The sequence below is a fragment of the Gopherus flavomarginatus genome (genome assembly GCF_025201925.1).
Source record: "Gopherus flavomarginatus isolate rGopFla2 chromosome 13 unlocalized genomic scaffold, rGopFla2.mat.asm SUPER_13_unloc_2, whole genome shotgun sequence".
In the NCBI taxonomy this organism is placed as follows: domain Eukaryota; kingdom Metazoa; phylum Chordata; order Testudines; family Testudinidae; genus Gopherus; species Gopherus flavomarginatus.
In genome coordinates, this window is record NW_026114610.1 from 3140765 (window position 1) to 3163081 (window position 22317).

A 22317-nucleotide genomic window follows, 5' to 3' on the forward strand; every position below is an offset into this window, starting at 1 on the left:
GTCCCAGGTGAATGGGTGGTGTAAGGGTGGGGTCTCAGGTGAATGGGTGGTGCAGGGGCGGGGTCCCAGGAGAAGGAGCAGTGGGAGGGCAGGGTCTCAGGGGAATGTGAGGGCAGGGTTCCAGGTGAATGGGTGGTGCAGGGGCAGGGTCCCAGGAGAAGGAGCAGTGGGAGAGTGGGGTCTCAGGGGAATGTGAGGGCAGGGTCCCAGGTGAATGGGTGGTGTAAGGGTGGGGTCCCAGGTGAATGAGTGGTGCAGGGGCAGGGTCTCGGGGGAATGTGAGGGCAGGGTCCCAGGTGAATGGGTGGTGTAAGGGTGGGGTCTCAGGTGAATGGGTGGTGCAGGGGTGAGGTCCCAGGAGAAGGAGCAGTGGGAGGGCAGGGTCTCAGGGGAATGTGAGGGCAGGGTCCCAGGTGAATGGGTGGTGTAAGGGTGGGGTCCCAGGTGAATGAGTGGTGCAGGGGCAGGGTCTCGGGGGAATGTGAGGGCAGGGTCTCAGTTGAATGGGTGGTGCAGGGGCAGTGTCTCGGGGGGAAGGGGCGGTGCGGGGGCAGGGAATCGAGAGAATGGGCAGTGTGGCATTGGGGACTTCGGGGAAGAGGCAGTATGAGGGCAGGGTCTCGGGGCAAAGGGGAAGGGTGTAGACGGGGTCTCAGGCAAAGGGGTGATGTAGGGATGGCAATTCAGGGGAATGGGTGGTGAAGGGGCGGGGACTAGAGGGAAGGAGCCAAGGGGGGCTGGGACTGGGCGAGGGGCAGTGCAGGGGCGGGGTCTCGGGGGAAGGGGCGATGCAGGGGTGAGGTCTCAGGGAAAGGGGCGGGGACTGGGGGTAGGGGTGGTGCAAGGGCAGGACCTCGGGGGAAGGGACGATGCAGAGATGGGGGTTGGGGAAGGGGCAGGGCCTCGGGGGAAGGGACGATGCAGAGATGGGGGTTGGGGAAGGGGCAGGGCCTCGGGGGAAGGGACGATGCAGAGATGGGGGTTAGGGGAAGGGGCAGGACCTCGGGGGAAGGGACGATGCAGAGATGGGGGTTAGGGGAAGGGGCAGGGCCTCGGGGGAAGGGACGATGCAGAGATGGGGGTTAGGGGAAGGGGCAGGACCTCGGGGGAAGGGACGATGCAGAGATGGGGGTTAGGGGAAGGGGCAGGGCCTCGGGGGAAGGGACGATGCAGAGATGGGGGTTAGGGGAAGAGGCAGGGCCTCGGGGGAAGGGACGATGCAGAGATGGGGGTTAGGGGAAGGGGCAGGGCCTCGGGGGAAGGGACCTGCAGAGATAGGGGTTAGGGGAAGGGGCAGGGCCTCGGGGGAAGGGACGATGCAGAGATGGGGGTTAGGGGAAGGGGCAGGGCCTCGGGGGAAGGGACGATGCAGAGACGGGGGTTAGGGGAAGGGGCAGGGCCTCGGGGGAAGGGACGATGCAGAGATGGGGGTTGGGAGAAGGGGCAGGACCTCGGGGGAAGGGACGATGCAGAGATGGGGGTTAGGGGAAGGGGCAGGACCTCGGGGGAAGGGACGATGCGGGGGAAGGGATTAGAGGGAACAGGTGGTGCAGGGGCAGGGTTTTAGGACAATGTGAGCACAGGGTCTAGGGTGAATGGGTGCTGGAGGGGCGGGATCTCAGGGGGAAGGGGCGGTGCAGGGGCAGGGTCTCAGGGCAATGTGAGGGCGGGGTCCCGAGTGAATGGGTGGTGTAGGGGCAGGGTCTCAGGGGGAAGGGGCAGTGCAGGGTCAGGCTCTCGGGGGGAAAGGGAAGCTGAAGGGCAGGAACTCTGGAGAAGGGGCAATGTGAGGGTGGGGGTGGGACCTTGGGGAAAGGGTGCAGGGGAGGGGTGTATTGGGGAGGCACAATGCAGGAGTGTGGATTTGGGGGAAGGGGCAGAGTGAGGGTGGCGTATTGGGGAAAAGGGTCAATGCGAAGGCGGAGCCTTGGAGGAAGGGGCAGGGGCAGGGCTCTGGGGAATGGGGCAGGGATTAGGGGAACAGGTGACGTGAGGCCAGGACGTCGGGTGTAGGGGCAGTGTGGGGGCAGGACCCCAAGAGGAGGGGGGCAGGGCTTTGGGGAATGGGGCAGGGATTAGGGGAACAGGTGACGTGAGACCAGGACGTCGGGGATAGGGGCAGTGTGGGGGCAGGACCCCAGGAGGAGGGGGCAAGGGCAGGGCTTTGGGGAATGGGGCAGGGATTAGGGGAACAGGTGACGTGAGGCCAGGACGTCGGGTGTAGGGGCAGTGTGGGGGCAGGACCCCAGGAGGAGGGGGCAGGGGCAGTGTGGGGGCAGGACCCCAGGAGGAGGGGGCAGGAGCAGTGTGGGGGCAGGACCCCAGGGGGAGGTGGTCAGGGGCAGTGTGGGGGCAGGACCCCAGGAGGAGGGGGCAGGAGCAGTGTGGGGGCAGGACCCCAGGAGGAGGGGGCAGGGGCAGTGTGGGGGCAGGACCCCAGGAGGAGGGGGCAGGGGCAGGGGCAGTGTGGGGGCAGGACCCCAGGAGGAGGGGGTCAGGGGCAGTGTGGGGGCAGGACCCCAGGAGGAGGGGGCAGGGGCAGTGTGGGGGAGGACCCCAGGAGGAGGGGGCAGGGGCAGTGTGGGGGCAGGGCCCCAGGAGGAGGGAGCAGGGGCAGTGTGGGGGCGGGACCCCAGGAGGAGGGGGTAGGGGCAGTGTGGAGGCGGGACCCCAGGAGGAGGGGGCAGGGGCAGGGTGGGGGCAGGACCCCAGGAGGAGGGGGTAGGGGCAGTGTGGGGGCAGGAGCCCAGGAGGAGGGGTCGGGGCAGGGTGGGGGCAGGACCCCAGGAGGAGGGGGAAGGGGCAGTGTGGGGGCAGGACCCCAGGAGGAGGGGGTAGGGGCAGTGTGGGGGCAGGACCCCAGGAGGAGGGGTCGGGGCAGGGTGGGGGCAGGACCCCAGGAGGAGGGGGAACGGGCAGTGTGGGGGCAGGACCCCAGGAGGAGGGGGTAGGGGCAGTGTGGGGGCAGGACCCCAGGAGGAGGGGTCGGGGCAGGGTGGGGGCAGGACCCCAGGAGGAGGGGGCAGGGGCAGTGTGGGGGCAGGACCCCAGGAGGAGGGGGCAGGGGCAGTGTGGGGGCAGGACCCCAGGAGGAGGGGGCAAGGGCAGGGCTTTGGGGAATGGGGCAGGGATTAGGGGAGCAGGTGACGTGAGGCCAGGACGTCGGGGGTAGAGGCAGTGTGGGGGCAGGACCCCAGGAGGAGGGGGCAGGGGCAGTGTGGGGGCGGGACCCCAGGAGGAGGGGGCGGGGCAGTGTGGGGGCGGGACCCCAGGGGGAGGGGGCAGAGGCAGTGTGGGGGCGGGACCCCAGGAGGAGGGGGCAGGGGCAGTGTGGGGGCGGGACCCCAGGAGGAGGGGGCGGGGCAGTGTGGGGGCGGGACCCCAGGGGGAGGGGTCAGGGGCAGTGTGGGGGCGGGACCCCAGGGGGAGGGGGGAGGGGCAGTGTGGGGGCAGGACCCCAGGAGGAGGGGGCAGGGGCAGTGTGGGGGCGGGACCCCAGGAGGAGGGGGCAGGGGCAGTTTGGGGGCGGGACCCCAGGAGGAGGGGGCAGGGGCAGTGTGGGGGCGGGACCCCAGGAGGAGGGGGCAGGGGCAGTGTGGGGGCGGGACCCCAGGGGGAGGGGGGAGGGGCAGGGTGTGGGCGGGACCCCAGGGGGAGGGGGCAGGGGCAGTGTGGGGGCGGGACCCCAGGGGGAGGGGCAGGGGCAGTCTGGGGGCAGGACCCCAGGAGGAGGGGCAGGGGCAGGGCTTTGGGGGCAGGGCGGAGCTCGGGGAATGAGGAGGATTAATTCGGTTCAGTGGCAGGTTTGTCTGCGGGTGACACTGGCACTGCAGGGGGTTAAAGCCCGGCTCACCCGAGGGAGGAGGACGGGGCTGGGTGGGGGCACAGCGGGAGTTCGGGGAGTGACAAGGAGCCGGTTCCAAGGCTCATCGGACACACCCAGAAACCAGCTCACACCCAGACGGGGGGTTACAGCCCCAGCGACCAAGGGGCGCTGGGAACATCCCCGCGGTGCAGACAAATGTACCAAGTCACCGGGCAGAGACAGACCCGGCACTGACCTGCCCCCCCCGGTCCTCGGCCTCCGCCCCCCGCGCTCCCGCCCCCGCCCCGATCAGCTGCTTTGTGCGGGGGTGAAAGGGGCGAAGCGGCGCGGCACGTTCCCACGCGGAGCAGGTTCACACACTGCACGGGGGGCGGGGCTCTCTGGGGGGCGGAGGTGGGGGGGGGTCAGGTTGACCCAGGGACCTGCCCTCACCTGCTGCCGCAGACCCGGAGCCAGCGCAGGACCCGCCGCAGACCCGGAGCGCCGCCCGCTGAGCCAGCACTGAACAGGCGCCTCCAGCCAGGGCGAGATCCGCACCGCGGGGCCGGGATTGGGGGTTGGTCTAACGCAGCCCTATGGGGGGCCTGGTTCCTGCCCCGAGGCTTCGCTGCCCCCCCCCCCGCCACGGGGGCAGCCGGGGGGCGGGGCGGGGCCGGGCCGAGGAGCACAGAGGCGGGACGGGGAGAGGCGGCTCCGCACCGGGGGGCCGGGGGCTCAGACACCCAGTTCCAGGCGCCAGGCCCAGGCCCAGCCCCTGCCCCGGGAGCAGCCCCGGGCCCGTGGGAGCCGGGCGGGGGGGGCACAGGGCAGAGGCAGCGCGAGTGAAAGGGCTTCACCCCGCCCCCACCCCAGCTGGGCCTGGAGGGCAGCGGGGGGGGGCGGTAAGCTGCCTGGGAGCAGCCTCACAAGCTGCAGCCTGGGGCTGCGGGGCCTTCAACCTCCCCCAACCTGCCCCCCAGTGTCCCCCCCATCCACTGTGACTCTCCTGCCAGCACCGCCCCCTCCTCTCCTTCTGTAGGGCCCCAGCAGCCCCTTCAAGCCCCCACAACCAGCCTCCCAGTGTCCCACCATCTGTTGTGACCCTCTCGCCAGCCCCTCCCCCATCGTGTACACTCCACCTGGCCTTTCCCTTCGCTCCGACCTCCTCCTCCCCCTCCGTCCTCAGCACCCCGACACCGACCTCCTCCTCTCGCCCCACCCCGACATCCTCCTTCCCGTTCTCAGCACCCCACCACCCCTTCCTCCTCCTCCCCCGAACCCCGTCCTCAGCGCCCCACCCCTAATTGCCTCCAACCCATTTTTCATTGCTGAAACCCACTTTCCCATCCCCCCACTCCCTCAGTCCATCCCCAGGGTGTGAGGTTCCTCATCTTCAATCTCTGCTACACCCAAACCTGCTAGGTTCCCCTTTTGAACAACTGTGGGGTCATCCAACCCACCGACACCCATCCACTCTGGGCTCTCTAAATCCCACATTCCCACAATGCACATTGGTAACCCCACCCTCCTCTATCCCTAATCCCCCTATTCCCTTCCCTGGGGTCCTCCTGGACATCCCAACCCACAGTCAGGCCCCCACATACATCCAAGTCATTCACATGCTGAGCTACTTCTTCAGAGACCCCCACAGCCCGGCAAACTTCTCCATCCATGAGCTCCATGGACCTGTGGCCAGGAAGCTCCCACTTTGGCTGGGCAGGGTGTGGGTGTTAATCTTTTCCTGTCTTGTGTGTGCTGTGCTCACAAAGGCTTTTTGTTCCCTCGGGGTGAGGTGTGGTTTTGGCCGAAGATGAGGTGTTTGGTAGCCCTGTGGATGCTGTGTGGTGTCTGGAATGGGGCGTGTGTGTTCCCATCATGCCCCTTCCCCTCTGCCTGCAGAGCTGAGGACAGACAGGTCTGAGGAGCAGAGGAGGAGCTCTGGGAAGGAGAAGAGCAATATGAAGATGGAGTGTAAGGTGAGGCCAGGTAAGTTCTGTGGAGGGAGACATGCTGGACAGGGCCTAGGATTGGGGAGACAAGCAGGTGTGAGCCCCGGGCTCAGATTTCTAATTGTAGCTGTGATGGCAGAATGGGAGGAGGGTTGAAGCTGAAGCCCTGGTGTGCGGGAGTAGCGAGAAGAGGAACCTCACCACCATTGCTTTTTCTTTTCCTCTTGTGTTGTGTTTCATACCAAGGGAAAAGAAGTCGCGGGGATGGAGTCCAGCCCTGAGGTGAGATGGAAAGTGATCAAGAGCAGTGACAGCGTGAATCCTGTTGATGCCAGGCAAGAGCTGCCCGACTGGGACAAGAGTAACCGTCTCTGTCGGTGAGATGTGTATCTGGTTTGGGAAGGGCTCTGGTCGCAGCTCTCCTGGCTCCAGGCAGGGACTTCCCGTTATCTGGGTGTGGGTTTCCGAACTATCTGTGGCTTCAAGGGAGATGATGTTGCCATTTGCAAGGGCTGATCATCTCTCTTGCGAGGAGTGGTGTGTGCTCCCTAGCAGAAAGTTGGATCCATGAGGGCGACTCCCTGTTCTGAATTTCTTTCTTCCTCCTAGGTTTCTCTCTCCGTGTTGGCCAACTTTCACTCAAACTCTCTCTGTCTCTCCTTTCATGGACACCTGTCATGTTCAGTTGCCTGCATTCTCTTTCTCTGCTCCCCATTCCCCAGTCTCCTATGGACTCAGCTGGGTCTATCTGCCCACGGGCAGGGTCTCTGCCATACTGGGAAGGATGTGTCCTCCCTGCCAGGATAAGGGGGTTGCTCCTCCCACCCCCTATCTTCAGGGAGACCTCATTGCTGTAACTGGGTCACAGCGTGAGTGGCCAGTAATGTCTTTGGGGCTGTGAGGTCTGAGACTGAGAAGGGTGGGCTCACGGTCATGGCTTTGGGCAGAGGAGAAGTGGGGCTGGGATTAGAGATGCCCCTTATCACCAGCTAGCTCCATTACTGCATCACCCAAAAGTCTTGCTCAGGGTCCATTATGCCTCCTTGTGCTGGGCACTGCAGGGACAGTCAGAGGGACAGCAGGATGCATGAGGAAATAGATGAGTGTGTGAGGCAGATGGGTGAAGGGGTGTGTGTGACATACATTGGGGACGGATGAGGGGTTGAGGGCTGGACGGACAGCGGGACAGATGGAGAGCTGCAGGGACGGATGGTGATGTCACAGGCTGGACTTGTGATGGGTTCAGCTCTTGGCCACTGGCTCTGTCATCTCCTGCCCCCATCTGCCCGTCTGACTCTGTCCCTGTCTCTCACAGGCAGCACTCAGCAGAGTCTGGCCCTGTTGTTACACTGGTGCCTACATCCAGCGCACACCTGTGCATAATGTGCTCCTGGAGAACTCAGGCAGGGAGAAGCATGAGGCTCATGGCTGCTGAACCGGCTACTCCAAAGAGTGCCGCAGATCTCCCCCTCCTTGGGCAGCAACACCCTGACCGGGGGGTTCCCTGTCCCTTCTCGCTGCCAAAGCAGCCTGCTCAGCGCAGAAACCGAGGTCACCTGCCTCCGCCCAGCCTCTAGCTGGAGCTACTTCAGCCCCGAATTGCTGGTATCCAGCCTGGCCGGAGTTGGTGCGATGTCCTAGTGGAGTCCGTTCTTTCTCCCTGGTAGATTATGATTTTCCCCACTGCAGTTAGTTGCTCTTTCTCTGCTTCCCCATAGCCCCTCCCCAGTGATAGTGACCCCTGCTGGCCAGGAACGGGAGTGTCCTGTAGGTGCCTTCTTGTAGGAGCAGTGACTCCTGGTGGCGAGGGGCAGCAATGCCTGGCATGTATCCCCCCTGGCATTGCTGCAGAGACCCCTGGTGGCAACTGAGGGCAGTTGCCTATGTGACCCCACTACTGCCATTGCGCCTGTGAGCGCTGGTGGGTAGGTGAGGCAGGGGTGATGCATGTGCCACAAAAGTTGTGGGGTCCCTCCCCTAGTTCTGGCCCCAGAGTCTAGAATTTACATAAACCCACCCGCTGACCTGTGACTAAGAATCTAGTTGCAGAGGTATTTCGTGTCCCACAGCTGACTTCCCACAGTCCAATCTGCAAAATTTTCTTGTTGTCTGAGGGGAAAGAAGCATTTTCCCCAACTACGGAGTTGTTTAAAACTTTCAGTGTGGAAATGAGATCAAAGCCCAGCAGCTTATGTATGTCTAAAAATTACATTTAGTCATTAATCATTTTGTATCTGTGGTATTGATCCAAATATGAATTAGAACAATAAAAAACTCTATTTCTAAACTAGAGAGATACAAAGGACATAAAATGTGCATTTAAACACTTCACAAGAAAAGCATGCTGCTAAATACAAATATTCCTTTTCAATCTCTCTTATTTCACTATCCTTTGGAACCCATGTCCCTTGCCTAACGAGAGTTATGTAGGTTCGGGTGAGTCCTGAAATCATGAACTGCTAAGTTCCGTTCTACTGTCTTTGATTCATATCACCAGAATAACTGTACTTTATTACCCCTGCCCTAATAAGAAAGAGACCAGGGATCCCACAGCAGCTGAAATATCCCTTTGGACATGCACCCCCATCATGCAATGCGGGGTGGGTGTGAGCATGCATATCAGCAACAAAAGGCCTTTACAACAGATCACCAACAGATGTCAGGGTAAAGTTCATTCTCACCTTGCTTACATCCTCCCCCTAGCCAAGAATTGGTGGTCCTGATAAATCACACTCCCTATTATACCAACACATTGGTATTGAATGCGAAGTTATGGCTAGCAAAAGTAGCCACCCATCTCTGCCTTGTAGCATCCAGCTTAGCCCTTGTTAACACATAAGTCAGTGGATTGTTCTCTGTCCACACCTGAAACTGAGCACCACACAAGTAGTCTTGAAATTTCTCAGTGATGGCCCATTTCAAGACCAAGAACTGCTGCTGGTGGTGGGATAGCGAGTTTCGCTATCAGACAGTCCTCAGCTGGCAATGCCTACGGATTTAGATTTCCTTCCACTTCCTGGTACGGGACTGCTCCCAGACCCTCCAAACTGGCATCAGCATGCAGGATAAACGGCTTGTTTGGGTTAACAAGGACTTGGACTGGCACATGAATCAGGCAAATTATTATTTCCCGTAAAGCTCTGTCACTTCTCTCATCCCACCATGTCCCAAATGGAGAAGAGAGGAGCCCCTCCCATGTCCCAGTCCAGGAACACCAGAGTGTGGTGTGGTTGTGACTCAGTCCAGGTCTGCTAGTGCTGCAAAGGAGAAGATTTCCTTCCTCAGTCCAGGTCAACTGGAATTGTTGTTACAGTGGGGAAAAGATGTCTTTCATCTGGTTCTTAAATGCTTTGGTGAAAGGGGACAGGCAGAGGCTTTTTTCTTCCCTCTGCAGCTCAAATTGCACACTTCTTCTCTGCTTTTTGCTCTAGCTTGACTTCTCTCTTGCATCTCAATTTTCTCTTTCCTGGCCTCATTCCAGAGCATTCACAGCCCAATTCTCTATCCTAACCCTGAGCTCTCTACTGCACCCTGAATGTCTCATTCTAACCCCACCCCAGAGTCTGCACCCCCAGAGCCAGTGCCTTCATCCCTCTGCATTCCAACTCTCTGTCCCATGTAGCCTGATATAGGGTGTACTAATAATATTAATTTGGATAATTTGATGAAAATTTAATTGATTAGCTTACATGTTATTTAATTTAATTGAGTTACAAAGTTACATTTGTATTACTGCTATTCAAAAGATACATATGGCATTATATACAACAAAGTTTTGGTTAATATACTCACAGCCTTCCTTGATAACCTGGTGGTAAGAGACACAGGACCAGCCTTGCAGTTCAGGTTTCTCAATTCTTAAGTGAAAGATTCTGTGCTTAGGGAAAGCTAGTTTTACTTAGGGTTTACTTGAATATGTTAAACTTAAAATCAAAACCTAATAAACAAAGACTAAAAACATAGGGAAACCGAACTTAGCCTAGTTCCCTTGAAACTTAAAGTTTCAGAACCAGTACAGCCTACTGCTAGTACATAGAGAGAGAGTGGAGGACGTAAGTCACAATGATAGAGCAAAGTGCTCTTGCGAGGTGGCTTACCTCTTTTATAGGGCACAAGGGCCGGAAATCCTTCCTCCTATGCCCAAATTTCATTCCTCACCCACAAAACATTAGGGTACATTTACTTCATAGACTAGTATGTTTGTGCTTGTTGATGACATGTACATATGCACATAAGTTACCTTGTAGTGTACCTGTTAAATCTGTGGGTACAACACTGAATAAAACTCTATGCCATTCTCCATTGTCGATTGGTCTAAGTAAAGGTCTTGGACAGGCATGGGTACTTATCTATTTAAGTAACATGAGAAAGGTCGATTTTCCTCTCTGAGTAAAAGGTCACAATATAGATATGCTATCTTTGCCTTAGCTTAACATACAGGATATGGCCTCTAGGTTCTCGTAAGTCATGTGTCTCAGTCTCCTAATCATTTTTATTGCCCTCTTCTGGACTCTCTCCAGTTTGTCCACATCCCTTCTCATGTGGGTCCCAACCCCAAAAGTACTCACATTTTACCCCATTGACCCCAAAATGCCAGCTTTTAATATGTAAATAGGGTGCTGCCATGGTCAAGTCACTCCCGAGCTCTCCAGTGGAGCCTGCTGGTGGAGAACAAGGTGAAAATTAGCCAGGATGTCACTCAGTCAAATCCCTGTGCTCCCCGCAGGTGATATCGGAAGGCTCCAAGATGGATCATTTCCCTTTCTCTCATCAGATTCAGGCCCCAGGGTTACAAATGCACAAACCAGTTGGGATTCTCCCCTGGCCTCAGGGTGTGGGGCTACTCTGAGGGGATGGACTTGCATACTTGGGATATTAGTGCAAAGATACAATTTCAATTTCTCTTAGAGAAATTGGAGGGCAATTTATATTTGGTACAAATCTTATTTAGTGAAAGGAAAGCTGCAGAGACAGCCTGGTTACTGGGGTGCAAAACACCTTCCTCCTGGGAGAAACAAGAAGTTAGAATTAGAAATTTACATCGTTTGTTCCAGTGTTGGTACAGGTTTAATTTTGCTTCTGTGTAGGTTTGTTTCAGGCTGTGACCATTTTGGTTTATTGGGTTGTTTTGTTTTTTTTAGTTGGAATGGAGCTTTTAATTGACATTTGCTGGATTCAAATGGCTGACTTGCAACACCAGTTTTGACATAGTTCTGCATATTTTATTACAATTTGACCAGTATTCAAGGATTCAATTCCTTTATAGGAGGTTTTAGAGGTCATGCTTATTTATTTGATGTTATTTTATCATTCTGCTGTAGCACACTTTTTTGATAAAATGTTGAAATTATTAATTTACAGCATTTGTTAGTTTTTATTTTTACAAACAAAGTTTTTCTTAATGTTTGGGTTTTAAATTAAGCCTTGTTTTTGGTTTCAATTTTTCATTTAGGTTTTGGTTACTGATGGGATCTTTAAGATAACTTTGGATTCAGTACTAAAATTTGGACAGATTTAGAATATTTTAAGTAAACCGTGTTTACTATTTTATTTTAATAAAGTTTGTATTGCTGTAAACCCTAGCCGGGGGGAGAGGAGATGAGCCTGGCCTTTAACTGAGAAGGAACAGAGGCATGGCCCCCGTGAAGGGTGAGGCCAGGTGATGGGGGGCACAGCTCCCCAATTTTTTTTGTCTAGCCCATCTCAGGCCTGGTCTACACTACGCTGTTAAACTGATTTTAGCAGCGTTAAATCGATTTAGCGCTGCACCCGTCCACACTACACTGCTCTTTATATCAATTTAAAGGGCTCTTTAAATCGATTTCTGTACTCCTACAAAACGAGAGGAGTAACGCTAAAATCGATATTACTATATCGGATTAGGATTAGTGTGGATGCAAATTGACGTTATTGGCCTCATTATTTTACAGTAGCTACCCACAGTGCACCGCTCCAGAAATTGACGCTAGCCTCGTACCATGGACGGACACCACCTAATTCATGTGCCTAGTGTGGACGCTCACAATCGACTTTATAATATCTGTTTTATAAAATCGGTTTAAGCTAATTCGAATTTATCCTGTAGCGTAGATGTAGCCTCAGTCCCCCACTAAAGGAGAAGAGTCTGATGCCACCCCTGCAGGTCACTGAGTGTCACTGCTGCTCCATGGGAAACATGCTCTGTGCCTTACCCAGATTGGTGGGAAACACACTCTGTGCATTACCGTGACTGGTCCGTGGGTGTCACTGCTTGTAGAGGGCAGACACATGCTGTGCATTACGCCACCTGACCAGTGGGTGTCACTGCTGTATCAAGGGAAACACCTTCTGTGCATTACCCTGAATGACCACGAGGTGTCACTGCTGCGCCAAGGAAAACACCTTCTGTGCATTACTCTGACTGCCCACTGGGTGTCACTGCTGCGCCAAGGGAGACATAAGAGCGGCCAGACTGGTTCAGACGCAAAGTCCATCTAGCCCAGTATCCTCCTGTCTTCTGACAGTGGCCAGTGCCAGGTGCCCCAGAGGGAATGAACAGAGCAGGGAATCATCAAGTGATCCATCCCCTGTCGCCCATTCCCAGCTTCTGGCAAACAGGCTACAGGCACCATCCCTGCCCACCATGGCTAATAGCCCTTGATGGACCTATCCACCATAATCTTATCTAGTTCTTTTTTGAACTCTGTTATAGTCTTGGCCTTCACAACATCCTCTGGCAAGGAGTTCCACAGGTTAACTATGCAACTGCCTTGAGTTTACCCCCCCTCCCCTGGCCAGGTTGTATATGGAAAAGAGGATGAGGATGAGGAGAGCCATGATGTGTCTGTCACTGGCTGGTGCCTCAGTTTCCTCTAGGCTGCAGTGCTGCAGGCTCCTTTGGTCTGTGCCCATGCAACTGTGTCTGGGGAAGGAGGAGTAGAGGCTCATTCTTCCCAGCCCCACCCCCCACCCCCAGCAGCTGGGGAATCCAGGCCAAATTTAATCCTGGTAGCTGGGCCGGGATTAGCCTGGGCTGAGGTAGGGCTGGGGAGGAATTTGGAGGGAGACAGACGCACCTGCTGTGAGGGAAGATCCTCCCATTCCCTGCCAACCCCCTTCACTCCTTGCAGCACAGCACCCCCTAGCATTTATTTCTCTGTCATGGGAGCTGTCTGCTGCTTGCTTCTCCCTTAGCATCATCTCTTCCCATCCTGGAGCACTGGCATTGCCCATCCTGTGCAAACAGGGAGGCCCTGGTGTGCCCCATGGCACTGCCCTGCAATTGTGGGGGCAGCTGTTGGATGGAGCCATATCAAAATATGGGGGTGGGCAAGGCTGGGGACCAGGACTCCTGGGTTCTCCCCTCAAATGTGGGAGGGGAGTGGAGATTAGGGGGTAGAGTGGGGGAGGGACAGGGCTGGGATCCAGGGCTACTGCTTTTTCTGGTTTTCTCCACCTCCTGCAGCTGCCTCGATCCTTTCCATGTGTTTCTTATTCCATATTCATTTGCTGACTTGTGTAAATCACCCCAGAGGTGGCTGCATCTTTTCTATCCACGCAGCCCACCTGTCCATCCCTTTGCTGCAGGTTTCTGAGGTGTTACCCCTGATCTGCACTCCCTCAGTGCAACCCAAGGCCTTTCCTCTCCCCAACCACATTTCCTCTCCCCCCTTGTGCTGGATCATCTGCTTGCCCCCCTGCCTCTTGCGGTGCGCTGTGCGGCATGGCTGGGGATTGTGCAATGGCCCAGCACCAGGCAAGGCAGAACGTAAACCACAGGCCCTGCCCTACCTTGCCCTGCCCTGCCCTCCCCCACCCCACCCCACCCCACTGGATCTGCCTTCCAGGTGCATCGGAGCCCAGCGCCCTGCACCTGTGCCCTCCTGCCCCACAAGGGGTGAGCTGCAGTCCCCACCATGCTCTGCAGAGGGGAGAAGGGTCAAGCCAACCAGCCCATTTAGGATGGGGGAATCAACACCCTTTTTTCTGCACAGCCACTGACCATCAGCAGGATTCCTCCTTCTCTTCCCTCCTGTGCCTCGGTGCGACTAAATCTCTGCACCTAGACAGCCGGTCCATCTGCTGCACCTCAATCCCCCATGCCTGAGCCTTCCTGCCAAAGTCCTGCACCTGGTTCCATAGAATTAAGTCTCACATCTCGCTGGGAACTCGACTTCTTGTGCCCAGAGAGTCTCGGCCCCTGTCAGTAGATGACCTAAGTCTGAGAAACACAGTGTCCGTCTTCTCTAAAGAAGTACTTGGAGAGGTTTTCCTTATGTCACCACATGGCCTAATGGATAAAGCATCTGACTGTGGATCAGGTGATTGAGAGTTTGAGTCCCTTCATGGTTATGCTTGTGCAGTTTTACTATTGTGCTGAAAGTCCTGCTTCCTTCAGGGCTGGAACCTCTTCTTGGTCGCTCAGGCCAATGCTCTGGCTTCAGCTAGAGCCCCGGGAAGGAGTCGGGTGTTGGACATCCCAAAGGCTGGGACATGAGCCCCAAGTACTTCCAGTCTAGCCTTTGCTGTTCCTGACTTGCCAAAGAAACTGGGCAGCTGCCCGGGCTGGCGTGTAGAGCAGTTTCCCTCTTCCAAATATGCACCTGTCCCTGTACTTGAGGGGGCTTGGTAATTAGCACCTTGGAAGCCTGGGTGTTTCTCTGCTTCTCGCCAGCTGGGGAAAAGCCTTTTGGGGTAAAATCTCCTGCCCCACTGCAAAAGTGAGCACTGTGAGTGGGAACAGACAGAGGCCACACCGGGGGGCTGGCCCTGCTTTCCTACCTTCTTCTGATGTTGGCCACAGAGCATCAGCAGCCGCCTCGCCTGCTGGTCTGCGGGTGGCCTTCAGTGGGTGTTTGGCATGGCAGGGAGCAGGCTGGCTAGGGGTCTTTGTCGCTGTCTGCTGGCCACACATAGGCATGGTCCTCCCCTCTCCTGAACAGCCAGAGTTAGTCTGTGCTTGAAAGCAGGGACACAGGAGACTCAAAACAGGAGGGTGAGAAAGACTGAGAAAGGACCTATGAAGACAGCACACACTACAGGGACATTGCCTGGTGAAAGGATGTGGAGACACCAAATTGCCCCATTTTTCCTGGTGCCCTACGCAGCTGTGTACTGCTCCGGCGGCCAGCCCGATCCCCCGGCTGGCTGAGACGGCCAGGAAAGCTGCCCCTGCTCTGCCTCTTCCCCAAAGCCCCCACTCCTGCTCTGCCCCCATGCTGCCTCTCCCCACCCCTGCTCCACTCCATTCCCCCCCCCCACTCCACCCCTTCCCCTTAGCTGCATCCCGGTGGACTGCAGGAGTGATCAGTCTCATCCTGCACTCACCGGGCGCCGGGAAGTGGAACGACCTGGCCCCAGCCTGCTCTGCTCCACCAGCTCCCTGCTGCGGCGCTGGTGAGTGCTGGGGGGCGTTTCCCCCCACCGCCCAAGTTCCAAGGCTGGGAGCAGAGTGCAGCAGGCTGGGGCTGGATCACTCCACTTCCCACTGCCCCGTGAGTGTGGGGTCTGGCCTGCCCTGCAATTACCGGGCGGCGGGAAGTGGAGTGACCTGGCCCCAGCCTGCTCCGCTCTGCCAGCTCGGACTGGGGGATGGGGTGTTGTGTAGGGCACCAAAATGTCTAGGGACAACCCTGAATAGATTTTTCCACAGGGACCGATGGCTGTTAGAATAGAGCTATTCAGGCTGCTTGTACAGGCCTAGACTTTAAGAACTTAGGTGTATTTTTATCACTCAGCTAGTGACAGGGGTATAAAACAAAGAACCAAAGTCCCAGTCTGCCTGTCTGGGCCATCTCTCCCTAGGAGAGTCTGAGCCCTTGTTCGTAGGTGTCATAAACAAATAGTTAAGGGTTAATGTCTCTTTTACCTGTAGAGGGTTAAGAAGCTCCATAAAGCTGGCTGATACCTGCCCAGAGGACCAATGGGGGACAGATACTTTCAAATCTTGGTGGAGGGAAGTCTTTGTTTGTGCTCTTTGTTTTGGGGGTTGTTCGCTCTTGGGACTAAGAGGGACCAGACGTCCATCCAGGCTCTCCAAATCTTTCTGAATCAGTCTCTCATGTTTCAAACTTGTAAGTAATTAGCCAGGCAAGGCATGTTAGTCTTATTTTTGTTTTCTCAACTTGTAAATGATCCTTGTTTGCTGAGAGGATTTTACCTCTGCTTGCTGTAACTTTGAACCTAAGGCTAGAGGGGTTTCCTCTGGGCTATATAAATCTGAAAAGTATTTTCCATCCTGATTTTACAGAGATGATTTTTATCTTGCTTTGTTTAATTAAAAGTTTTTTCTTTTAAGAACCTGATTGATTTTTCCTTGTTTTAAGATCCAAGGGGATTGGGTCTGGACTCACCAGGGATTGGTAGGGGAAAAGGAGTGGGGATGGTTAATTTCTCCTTGTTTTAAGATCCAAGGGGTTTGGATCTGTGTTCACCAGGGAATTGGTGACGCCTCTCAAGGCTGCCCAGGGAGGGGAATGTTTTGGGGGGACAGGGAGTGATCCAGACACTAACTTCTGGATGGTGGCAGTGTTACCATATCTAAGCTAGTAATTAAGCTTAGAAGGGTCCATGCAGGTCCCCCACATCTGTACCCTAAAGTTCAGAGTGGGGAAAAAACCTTGACAGTAGGCTAAGGCCTTTGGCTAAGCAGCAGGGGCAGCCATACACTGGGAAGTGAACGGTCACATCCTCACCTCCCAAACCCGTCACACTGAACTAAGGTGGGGTTGGGCTGTTAGGAAGATGATCCTGTCCCAATAGTGCCCATCACCACCAGATAAAGAAACAGATCTTAAGGGAGCATCCGGTCTGGCAAGAAATCTCTTCTCAATGGTTATGGTTGTGAAACCGTCATTTCTGTAGAGTTTATCTTTATGGCCCCCGCTTTTCTGTTGTCAATCTGTCTGGTCCTCTAATTCTTTCTGTCTGCTGCAGAATTAATTTTACTGGGTGTAAGTTAATTAGGGGTATGGGATGTAATTGGTTAGAGAATTCTGTTACAATAGGTTAGAACTGGTTAATTACATTTCAGTAAAATGATTGGTTAAGGTCTCGCTGAGAATATTACCGTATAAACTGGGGTCAAACAGGCAGTGGGCGGGGAAATTGGAATCATGCTTGCTAACGGGGGGATGGGAATAGGGAACGGGGAACAGGGACACAGGCAAGGCTCTGGACTGTCGGAGCTGAGAAGGGGGACGTGAGGTAAACACTCTGCAGTGTCAGAGCTCATAGACTCATAGACTTTAAGGTCAGAAGGGACCATTATGATCGTCTAGTCCGACCTCCTGCACAACGCAGGCCACAGACTCTCACCCACCCACTCCTGTAACAAACCCCTGACCTATGTCTGAGCTATTGAAGTCCTCAACTCGTTGTTTAAAGACTTCAAGGTGCAGAGAATCCTCCAGCAAGTGACCCGTGTCCGACGCTGCAGGGAAAAGTGAAACCCCCCCAGGGTCTCTGCCAATCTGCCCTGGAGGAAAATTCCTTCCTGACCCCAAATATAGTGATCAGCTAAACCCTGAGCATGCGGGCAAGACTCACCAGCCGGACACTCAGGAAAGAATTGTCTGTAGGGATGTGGGGTAAACGCTCTGTGGTGTCAGAGCTGGGTAGGGAACACTGGGGAACGGACTCTGTCCGTGTATAGAGATCAGCCTGACTGGTGTGAAGGGCTTTGGAATCTGCTTGCTTGGAAACTAACCCCAGTAAACATCCTTCTATCTGCGCTTCGGACTTCTGGTCTTTTGCTGCTTGCTGTCTGTGTGACAAGAGCCAGGGAAGCGGGCAGGGGAAGGGAAAGCCCTCTAACAATGGCTCCTTGCTCCTCTCCCTCCAGGCTCAGGGGTCAAGGATGGGCAGGACTCCAGGCTCTGCTTGAGGGATCCTGGCACAGGGGCTGGTGGGGGAGAAAGGATTGTAGATTCTGACCTGCACTCTGGAGAAGAGGTAATAAGTGAAGGAGTATTTTTGATTCTTACGTTGCTTCAACGTCCCCAGGGCTAGAATTCTACATTCCATATGGCCAAATGAGGGGGTGAAGACATTTGGCTAATGAAAACCAGTGATCCAGGGGAGGTTTGCACTCACAACCTCAGCACTGCCCTATAAGTACTGTGTGCTAATCAATTGTGCCAGTGGAGCACCTGTTAATTCCTAGTCTCTCAGTCCCCTAGGTTGATAAAGGCAAGGAGTGACCCCAAAACATTCTCAGTGGGGTTAGGAGCTGGTATCAATAAGTGTTGTACTTGGTGGGGTGGATTCTTCTTAAGGCTTCCAGGCAGCATTTGACCCTTTTGTTCGTCCCTGTGTAATAGCAGAGCTGATTAAGACTCACTGTAGAGTCTTGCTGCAGACCAACAGATCTGAAATCACTGATCACCAGGTCTGAGCATTAGTCCTGCTTTGGGACAGTGTCTCTCATCCAACAAACTGCCCAGTCTGCACTAGCAGTGAGGCTCCCTCACTAACAGCTGAAATCAGGGAGAGCTGTGTGAAGTGCTGGGACCCAGGGGTGCCTGAACAGGGGCGAACAACACCCCAGGACTTTTAAAAATGGGAGGGCTCTGCCTTGCCACTTTGTAATGACCGTAAGAGTGAGTGAGGGTGGGGAGGGGGCCAAGAGCAGTGAGCGGGAGGAGGGGTCTTGGGGGAAGAGGCAGGGTAGGAGTGGAGGTTAGCAGGAGGGGTGTGAGGAGAGGGCTGCCCGCAGCAAGTAATGGGGGTGGGGGCATGCAGGGGAACTACTCCCTGTCCCAGCTCACCTTTGCTCCGTCTTCTCCCCTGAGCACGCTGCCCCTGCTCTAATTCTCCTCCCCTCCCAGGCTTGCCGCACTAAACAGCTGATTAGCACCGCAAGTCTGGGAGGCGGGAGAAGTGGAGCGGCACCAGCGTGCTCAGAGGAGAAGGCAGAGGGGAGGTGAGCTGGGTTGGGGAGCTGCTGCAGGGGGGGCTGCCTGGCTCTTTGCCATGGCCCCCACCCCTGCTCCGCCCCAGCCCTGCCCCCCCCGCCCCTCCGCCCCTGCACTCACTGCATGGTCCACTCCTCTGGCTCCCAGCCATGCTGCCGGCGAGTGCTGTGGGGCAGTTCCCCTCTCTCCCCAAACTTGGGAGCCAGGGGAGCAGAGCAGGCTGAGGCCCCAGACCTGTGTGTGGGGAAGCAGAGGGGGGCTGGTCCCAGGCCTCTGTGGGTGACAGGGGGTTGGCTACTTCCTGCAGGAAGTGGAGTGACCCGGCCCCAGCCTGCTATTGCACAATCCCCAGCCACGCTGCACAGCATGCCCCAAGAGGCAGTGGGGGGCCAAGCAGATGATCCAGCGCGAGGCGGTCATTCTCATTGGTAGCTGTCTCATGGCAGTGAGTTCAACAGGCCTTGGCACATGCTGTGTGGGGCAGGAGGTCCTTGTATTTGGAGCAGTGGGAGTGAACTGCGTGCAGTTGTGTCTCTGAGCACAACTGTGAATGTTATGGTGTGTGTGTGGGGTTATTGTGAGTGTGGCTGGGGGTGTGAATGTTTCTCTCTCTGGGGGTTGGACTAACATGTCCCTCTGGGTGTGTTGTATGTGAGTATTCTTGGGATTGTGTGAGTCTCTTTGTGTGTGTGTGTGTGTGTGTCACTTGCTGCAGAATACAAAATCCTGCAAAGCCATTTCCTACTGGTTAGCCTAGCAACACACTGATACAGTGTCACAGATGCACACACACACAGAGCAGGGCTCAGCAGAAGGCAGCAGGGACACACACGTCTCCCCTGGGCCAGCTTGCGGTGCCAATCAGCTGTTTAGTGCGACAAGCATAGGAGGGGAGGAGAATTAGAGCGTGAGCGGCGTGCTCAGGGGAGAAAACAGAGCAGAGGTGAGCTGGGACAGGAAGCGGTTCCTCTGCACGCCCCCGCCCTTGTTACTTGCAGCGGGCAGCCCTCTCCCCGCACGCCCCCAAGGTCCCTCCCCAGCTTACCTCCTCTCCACTGCCTCATCTGAGTGTGGCTTTTGGTTCCCCCAACCACTTGGCACCCTAGGCAGCTGACTAGTTCGCCTAGTGGTTGCACCGGTCCTGGACACTGCCTATCAGCAGGATTCCTCCTCCTCCTCCTCAGTAAGATTAAATCTCCGCAGCTAGACAGCTGGTGCATCTGCTGCACCACAGTCCCCCATGCCTGAGCCTCCCTGCCAAAGCCCTGCACCCGGCTCCAGAGAATTAACTCTCACATCTCACTGGGAACTCGACTTCTTGTGCTCAGAGAGTCTCGGCCCCCCTCAGTAGCTGACCTGAGAAACACAGCGTCTGCAAAAGCAGCAAAGAGTCATGTGGCACTTTATAGACTAACAGACACATTGGAGCATGAGCTTTCGTGGGTGAATCCCCACTTCGTTGGATGCATCAGTGTTTGCCTTTTCCAAAGAAGTGCCTGGAGTGCCTTTTTTTATGTGACCCCGTGGCCTAATGGATAAGGCATTTGATTTCGGATCAGGGGATTGAGAGTTTGAGTCCCTTCATGGTTGTGCTTGTGCAGCTTTACCTTTGGGCTAAAAGTCCTGCTCCCTTCAGGGCTGAAACCTCTTCTTGGCTGCTCAGGCCAATGCTCTGTCTTCAGCTAGAGCCCTGGGAAGGAGTTGGGGGGAATGGGCATCACAAAGGCTGGGGCAGGAGCCCCAGGTGCTTCCAGTGTAGCCTTTGCCCTTCCTGACTTGCCAAAGAAAATGGGAAGCTGCCCAGGCTAGTGTGTAGAGCAGTTTCCCTCTTCCAAATGTGCGCCAGTCTCTGTGTTTGAGGTGGTTTGCTACATGGAACCTGGGTGTTTCTCTGCTTCTCGCCAGCTGGAGAAAAGCCTCTTGGGGTAAAATCTCCTGCCCCATAGCAAAAGTGAGCACCTTGAGTGGGAATGGTAAGAGGCCCCACCAGGGGGGCTGGCCCTGCTTTCCTACCCTCTTCGATAACGGCCACAGAGCATCAGCAGCTGCCTCGCATGCTGGTCTGTGGGTGGCCTTCAGTGGGTGTTTGGCATGGCAGGGAGCAGGCTGGCTGAGTGTTTTTGTGCCTGTCTGAAGGCCACACATAGGCATGGTCCTGCCTCCTCTTGCCCTGTCCTCGGTTGTTGTGTGGCTTTTAAGCCTTCCCTTGGAACTGTCAGTGGCAGCCGCCTCTGCTCTAGGTGCCCAGAGGAGGAGAGGTGTGCTGGGCTCCAGCCTGGGAAGCCTGGCCCTGGCACTCCTTCCTTTAAATGCCATGTGGGCAAGAGGAAGAGCTGCAGCTACAGGGACCAAAGTTGTGGACATCAGATGAAGCAGCAAGAAACCAAACCATCAGGTCAACCCGCAGGAATCTCTAGCCAGACTGTTAAGTTCTAGGACCCCACCCTATAGCGGCCAGCTGGACCAAAGACCTATCTCCAGTGGGCATCAGTGACCCATGAGGAGGAGAAAAAAACCTTGCTGAAGTTTACCCAGGTAGAAAGTAACTATACACGTTGAGCTCCAAGACTTTGCAGCAAACTACAATATCTGCAGGAGGTCCCACTGAGATTTGAACTCAGATTCCAGGATTCAAAGGCCTGAGTGCTGCCCATTACATCATGGAACCCGCTCCCATTTTGTTTTCAAGACCCCTGTGTCTCTCGGCTGACTGGTTTGCACTCTGCACTTATTGCTTCCCACCAGCGGCTTCCTCTCGCAGGACTCTCTCTCCTCCTCCAGCGACTGTTGTCCTGCACTATGGGATCTGCGGGTCCTGCCCTGAGTCCCCACATCCCCCTGCTTGGTCTCCATTCCCTGCAGGCTGCAAAAATGTCAGGGGAGGACACCCCTCCCTTCACTCGGTGCTCCCGCTCATATCGGCCAGCTGCAGCCCCATCTCATGGAACTCGGGCAGCTGTCACTTGATCCGGTTGTACAGTCACAGGATCACTGGCTCCCCAGCCTGGATGCTCTTGTGGAAATCCCACAGGCAACACTACAGGACTTGGCACCATTGGTTTCTTTGATATTGCCGTGTTTGCCTGACCGCTGGAACAAAGCCCCCAACTCCTCCCTCACCGACTTCCGTCAATCCCTCTGGTTGCCATAGAACCCTCTGATGCTTTCCTGTTCTGCCAACACCGCCAGGCCTCACCCCCCTGCTCCTTTATCTTGCAAGGTCTGGATGTTCAGCTTCCAATGTCCTCTGCCCTGGGTCAGGGACAGCTCCAGGCACCAGCGCAGCAAGTGCATGCCTGGGACGGCAAGCTGCAGGGAACGGCCTGCCGGTCACTGTGAGGGTGGCAGTCAGGCTGCCTTCAGCAGCATGCCTGCAGGAGGTCCTCTGGTAATGTGGATGTTGCCTCTCTCCTGATTCCTGAGGAAAGGAACCTTTCCAGGAAATGGCCATGGATTCTGGGAATCTGCATGTGTCTGGTGGAGAAGCACCAGGAATCATTTGGCTCCTGGCACACAAGACAATTTAAAACTGGGTGCCCAGACAGGGGCTTGAATCCTGGATCCTCAGATTAAGAGCTTGATGGGCTACCAACTGAGCTAGTTGAGATCATCTTCCCCGTTCACCACAAGAGCGAGCAGATAGGCAAAAGAGAGGCAAAAAATGTCCCCA

At 55.8% G+C, this 22317-nt stretch overlaps 1 protein-coding gene across 3 annotated transcripts in view; it reads left to right on the plus strand.

Annotated features, from left to right (window-relative positions):
• Positions 1 to 22317, plus strand: part of LOC127041341 (uncharacterized) — a 227248-nt gene that overhangs the window by 2369 nt on the left and 202562 nt on the right. The window contains exons 1-2 of one of the 3 annotated variants that reach the window (XM_050935580.1): positions 5629 to 5791; positions 6001 to 6131. In XM_050935580.1, coding sequence (XP_050791537.1) covers positions 6019 to 6131 — 113 coding nt within the window. In that variant the 5' untranslated portion in view covers positions 5629 to 5791; positions 6001 to 6018. Of the gene's footprint in view, positions 1 to 5628; positions 5792 to 6000; positions 6132 to 22317 lie in introns of those variants that run through there. The other 2 variants (XM_050935581.1, XM_050935579.1) reach the window with 2 other exon arrangements.